Below are 6321 nucleotides of genomic sequence, written 5' to 3'. Positions count from 1 at the left end.
AAAAGCAACAAACTGACCTGATCCTTGTGAATAATGTTTAATTTTGGCCATTTTTAAAGTAAATTTTAGGAATTCCAGTTCCTTGCAACCCAAATGAACAGAATAACAGGTTTCAACAGTACTAATGCAATCACAAAGATTTCTCTATTAAACAGTTACGTAGCATTTAAATATGGATTATTAAAGATAAGCTAAGAGAATTTACCATTTGGACACTAAAAGAATGGCTGCTGAAAATGGTTATTTGCAGTGATGAGTGAATAAAAATTTAAAAAGTCATTTCAAGCAGTAATAGCCATTATAAAAACACGTAATTTATTTGCTGATTTTTTTTCATTCAATTGTATCTTGACAAAAAGGTATCAGTTTCAATCAAAAACATGAACATTTCTGTGTTTTTCCAAACTTTTGACTGCAGTAGCGCTCCACGTTATCCTTACACCGCACTGCACAGCCCAGGCGTGGAGCCGCTATACACGTGCTGCTCATCTTGCAGTCACTTAAAACGCAGTTAACATTTTTTCAAGTAAAAAAACGGCTTTGGGTGATCTGCCGCCATGTAGATCGGTCCCCCACTCAATGTGTCACCATACAAATGACATTAGATTAGACTAATTGACATATTTGGCTTCGGAAAGGCGGGGCTTTATTGATATTGGGCGTGGAATGTGCGGAATTTTGTGCATTGAATCTAAGACAACATTAAGAAAGATAGCGCAAAACATAAATAATTCCACCCTGTTTTAATTTATTCCAGCAGCAAGGAGTTGCAAACTGACCACCTTTAACGTAAAAACGACAAGTGTGTCAAGGTTGGGTCCCCTGTTCTCAATTGTCTTTTGAAAAGGACAGTATTCTGGCGCCGCGCCCATTTTCATGCAGCATGTAGTAACAGCGAAAGTGCAGCAGGCACACACAGCCAAAGATGATGTTAAGGGACAAAGAATAAGAATACGAGCAAGCAACCAACTGTCACTCTCCTTAAGTTTAATCGGAGGCAAACCTGAACATTATCGCAAATCGATGCTACACCAAGAAACGCCCAATTCAGCTGACGCTTCACACTCGCGCTCCGCCTTCAGCCCTTTTTCCTTTTCATCCTCTTCCTATTGCGGGCCACGACCCGCTCACTATTCCCGCCCATTCGAGTTGCCTCACATCGCTCGACTCTTCTCGCGATGTTTCATGTTTACTGTTCAGCCTCTGATCCCACCCCCTACTACCCCCAGTGAGCAGCGATGCTCTGTATTTAGCGGCTCGAGGAACGCGGCTTCTCGTGGAGGAGCTGCGCTAGCAACCAAATAGCATCATCTAATAGGTACCCAAAAGAGAACGAGGAATACGTTGTTTCATCTTGAAAGGGGATCCGCTTTCTTCGTGGGTTGTTTGTGTTTTTTCCTCTATTCATATTGATGAAGAATGCAGTTAATTCACGTTAAGTCCTCACGTTCTACCGCCAGTACTGGGCTGTGCTAATGTGAACTGATCACTGACCGCGACATTCGGAGATAGCCGACTAAGCCGGACTGCCTTTCCGCGTGCCCGGCGTGTGTTCAGGGACTTCTGTGTGCAACTCTCTGAAGGAAACGTTCTTTTTAGTTGCAGCAAATTCTACCATTGGAATTGCATTTGACGAGCAAGTGAACGAAGTCAGCAGCTTGCCATGCAGCCTGCGCCATCATCCAACACTTCTTCCTCTTCAAAACCCTCCGACGATCTGGCTGTCCCCGGCAGCTCCGCGCAGCAGGGTCTGTCGGTAAGTGACTTGTCCGTGAAGCCGCTTGGTCCGACACCTAGCCAAAGTCGTTTCCAGGTCGACCTTGTGACTGAGGGTGCCGGCTCACCGGCAGGAGGCAGCTTGACTTCGGCGCCATCCTCTCCGGCCACCTCTAAACCCCAAACTTCTGAGCAGGAACCACCCGCCGCGGAAGAAGCTAAAGGTCGTTTCAGAGTGGTCAACTTCGCCGATCCGTCCGGGGATAGCCGGCCACCAGATGTTCTCGGTAATGAAGGACTCCAAAATGGGGACACTGTGATGAGCGAGGGCAGCCTCCACTCTTCCAGCGGTGGCCAGCATCACTACTATTACGACACCCACACAAACACCTATTACCTGAGGACTTTCGGGCACAACACCATAGATGCAGTACCGAGGATCGACTTTTACCGGCACACGGAAGCGCCCCTTGGGGAGAAGCTGCTGAGACCAAGCCTGGCAGAGCTACACGATGAACTAGACAAGGTGAGTAGCAGCTGCCTGTGGAGAATAGATGTAAGGTGGGGAGGGTGTATGCTTCTCCATAGGGGTCTGTAACATCCATCTAGATGTTACATGTTGGGTGCCATCGCTGAAGTGTCATGCCCTTGTTTATTCTATCCTAACATTAACACGCATACTTTAATCGATTAAACTTAGCGCAGTTGTCAGAAATCTGGTTTTAGTCACCGGGTATTTGATGAATAGATCTTCCATGTCGAATAACTGTTGTCAGTGTTAGTTATGAGTTTATACAGTAGTTCAAATATACAGTTTACTGTCTATTTGAGTGGCAGCGCTGAATTGATCTAATGTTAGACGTAAAGTGCTTTGAATTGGAGTTTGTGCAGCGCCCATTGATGCGAGGACTGGCACTGATACTCTTTTATACAGTACCTGTATTGGTACATATTGGCTCAGGAAATTGATAAAAAATCACGTGTTTTGGAAATGGCCTGTGTGGTTTTAACACATGGTTTGACATTCCATCCAAGGGTTATTCCAAGGTTGTTAGCCCAGCTGCTTCACAGATCCATTATCATGGGTTCCAAACAGGCGTCTTGTCATTGTTTGGTGTTTGCCCCAAGTTAGCATTTTTGTTTTTCTCTCTTTTTCGAGTGTTTCTCCCATATTTCTAGAGATATGTATTTGAGGTTAATGGGCAATTCTGAGTGGGCTTTGTAGTGCATACAGGCTGAATCCTTCCCAGCACTTGATGCGGCCAGGATTGGCTCCTGCCTCCTATGACTCTCATTTGGAAAAAGGAGCTTTGAGAATTTTGATATGTTATCCTGATGAAAAGATGGAAGTTTGAAGTTATAATGTTTTAAACATAAGTATCTAGAGTTGAAATGTTTGAGAAGAAAAAAAGAATTTAATTTATTTAAGAGACCCATTCAATGTTGAAGGAGTGTAGATACAGTGAGGAGAGATGCATAGAATAATTTGTGAAAGCTGTCACCCAATTACTTCTAGATTATCAAGGAAAACATTTGATGCAGATTATTTTCAAAGCTTTTGTGTACTTTGGAATAAAATATATAGGAAACACCAAGCAGGACTGTGAAAAAAACCCTTTTGATTCATGTGGATGTGTTGAAAACTGGAGTACCTGGAAGAATGAATATGAGGGAGTGCAGGTGGTGGGTGTGGGTCGGAATGGTGGCTCTGAGGCTACGGATCTGCGCTGGCAATTGGAAAGTTGCTGGTTAAAATCCTGTAAACGCCAGAAGTGATTCTACTCCTTTGGGCCCCTGAGCAAGGCCCTAACCTGAAATTGCTTTGTTCTGGGTATGACACTATTCTGCATCTATCCCTGCAAGCAGGTACTCCAACATGCAGGGAAAACCTGGGGGTTGGTGGCAGGATTGGCACTCCAGCCACTGTAAAAAACCTCACACTCTTCAGTGTGGTGCTGAGGTGTCACCTGTGGCACAGCTGCACTCTAGTCCCACTCCACGTGGTGGGTGTAGCAGTACGCTGTATCAGCGCATGCCCCCAACCTCAGGCCAACCTGGGTAAATTCTGAATATGGTCATTAGAATGGGTTGGTAATTATTGTGTTTTGGCATATCTACAATGTTTTTCGAAGTGCTGCTATCTTCCTTTTGAAATTCAAGTCAGACAAAACAATATTATATTAGAATTAGCTGTGGTGTGTATGTTTAATTTGCAGAGAAGCATTCAAAATGCCATCTGCTCTCCTTAGCTGATTTTCCATCTGAGCTACTAAGAGAATTAATTCAGCCTCTTCTCCCTTGAACAGGTATTCTTGTCTGAGCTGTTTGTGATGCACCGTTGAAACAAGGCTGTCCAGTGAGGTCTGTGTGTGTGTATGTGTGGGATGGGTGCTTCGTATAAAAGGCAGTCCAGAAAGTATATATGCTTTTGTACCTTGAAAAGGGATAGTGTAATTAATCTATGTACTGGGAAATAAACAAAGGAGTAGTGTGAGCAGCCTCCAGAGACTGTCTTAACTACTGTATGCCGTCTGTGTACGCTGCAAAACTGAGTGCTCCCCGTGAGGCGGCCCTCAAGGTTATTGCAATGATGTTCATAGCAAGCTTGTTTTACACCACTGCGTTGTTCAGGTATCCATGGTGCTATTTATCCTTACTAAGGAGCCAACTTGTGTTTTTATTTGGTGTAATCCTTAAGGAAAGCCATTGCTTTGGCAATGAACTGCGGTTAATAGTATTCTAAAAATTGTACATGACATGCTGGAGTTAAGGTCAAGTTACTGGTGCCCATTTTTTTTTTGTTAAACTTTACTATTCTTTTGAGGAGTTGTTTTAAGTAGTAGCTAGATAAGATTAACATAAAATAAAAAAAAAAACAAAATTTGCCTTAAGATGCTGGCAAGTGAATGACATTCTAAGTCATTGTTGTCTGGTGATGTCCTAATATACTATCTGCCACGCAGAAACCATAAGAAAAGAGTAAAGATGTTAATACATGTAATACATTGCAATGATGTTACTGTTTTGGTTCTACCCCATTCCAACATTTGTGAAATTGCAATAATATTGTGTATCATTGTTCTTCATATGGCTCCTTTGTGAAAGGAGAATCATTCACGTAATTCTTTACTGAAACTTAGAGTATTTTTTGCATTTTCCCCTCATTTTCTTTTGCTGAGATCCCAGTTTTTATTTCATCAGCATTTACTCAGTCATTCTTTTGTGACTATACTTGCTATGAAAAGGACCATACAAGGTACAGTACATTGCAAATCAAATACACAGAACTAAAATGTGAGCATGCTTATTTCGGGGCATGCAGTTTAAGATCACAGGAAAGATTAACATGTATTACATAGGAAATCACAGATCATATATGAAAAATATAATGTTATTTAAATATTCTTTTTGATTAAAGTAATTGTTACTGCAATAATTATTAAGTGTTCATAAATGTCAGTTGCATACATACTAAGGAAATTAATTTACAGTAATTTATTTTAATATTCTTGAAAATTGTTAGGGTGTGTGCTAATAAAATAATTTGATCAGAAATATGACAGTCTCATGCTGGTTGTAGTAGCACTTGTAAATGTATCATCTAATTAATGTACAGGCTAGAACTTCATCACCTAGCTCGTACCCTATCGTCAAGTGTTTTGGCTATGCTATTTAACATGACAGAGTAGAACACTTTTTATTCCCTTCTAATATTTGCCCCAAGACAGCAAACCTTTATAATTATAATTATGGAATTTGATTGATAAAATATTATCCTTACATGGATGACTGAACAGACAAACAGTGATGAAGAGAAGACTTTGTTTCCCTGCACAAACTGTATTAAGAAGCAGTTTGACTTTATGACATGACATAACTTCTTAACATAGGCAGGTTCCCCCACATTATCCTTAAATATGCTATGATACTGTGATGGTAAGTTCTCTTGTAAATTGTTTTACATGCCATTAAAACACATTACCATTACACCATATGGTCAAATTTCTTTTCATGGCCTTGTTAGTTGAGCCTGCAACACAGTAGGTGGGTATCATAAATCAAGCATCAGTGTTTTTAGTTTAGTTTATTGGAAATGACATTTTCTACATAACTTTCATTTTCTAGAATATTACAATAAGAAAGTTTGTGACTCATGAATGCGGCTGTTTATTAGTGACATTTTTGATAAGAAATTTATTTACTCAGTACTAGTCCTTTTTCAGAATAATGGGTAAATGTCTTCACAGTAACATAGTATAGCATTGCAATATTTTTTATTGTGATGCATCATTTGCTATATTTCTATAGACTGGATGCACATTTTTTTTAAGTGACAAAATGAAAATTTGTTACAAAACTGTTTGCAAATTTTACTCTCAGCAGCTTGTTTTGATTAAACTGACTTTTAGGTATAAAATGGTTTAAACCGCTGTCTGAGAAGTTATACTTTATTGGGAAAAAATGTTGTTTAGCACGTTTCTTTACTGAATTTCATGTACATCTTACATTATGCATCTTTGACTTTCCTGACTTTTCAATATCCTGTCGGTAAGAGTGACAAAAGTTAAATGGACAGGATATACAGACAACTGATTAATATTGGCC

The 6321-nt window shown here is 40.4% G+C and overlaps 1 protein-coding gene across 5 annotated transcripts in view; it reads left to right on the top strand.

Moving 5' to 3' along the window:
- Nucleotides 1–1255: 1255 nt before the first annotated feature.
- Nucleotides 1256–6321, top strand: part of slc12a2 (solute carrier family 12 member 2) — a 201910-nt gene continuing 196844 nt past the window's right edge. For 3 of the 5 annotated variants that reach the window (XM_039759496.1, XM_039759494.1, XM_039759493.1), the window contains exon 1: nucleotides 1256–2242. In XM_039759496.1, coding sequence (XP_039615430.1) covers nucleotides 1664–2242 — 579 coding nt within the window. In that variant the 5' untranslated portion in view covers nucleotides 1256–1663. The remainder of the gene's footprint in view (nucleotides 2243–6321) is intronic. The other 2 variants (XM_039759498.1, XM_039759497.1) reach the window with 1 other exon arrangement.

The sequence above is a fragment of the Polypterus senegalus genome, chromosome 7 (assembly GCF_016835505.1).
Source record: "Polypterus senegalus isolate Bchr_013 chromosome 7, ASM1683550v1, whole genome shotgun sequence".
Classification (NCBI taxonomy): domain Eukaryota; kingdom Metazoa; phylum Chordata; class Cladistia; order Polypteriformes; family Polypteridae; genus Polypterus; species Polypterus senegalus.
This window is presented reverse-complemented; position numbering and strand designations above follow the sequence as displayed.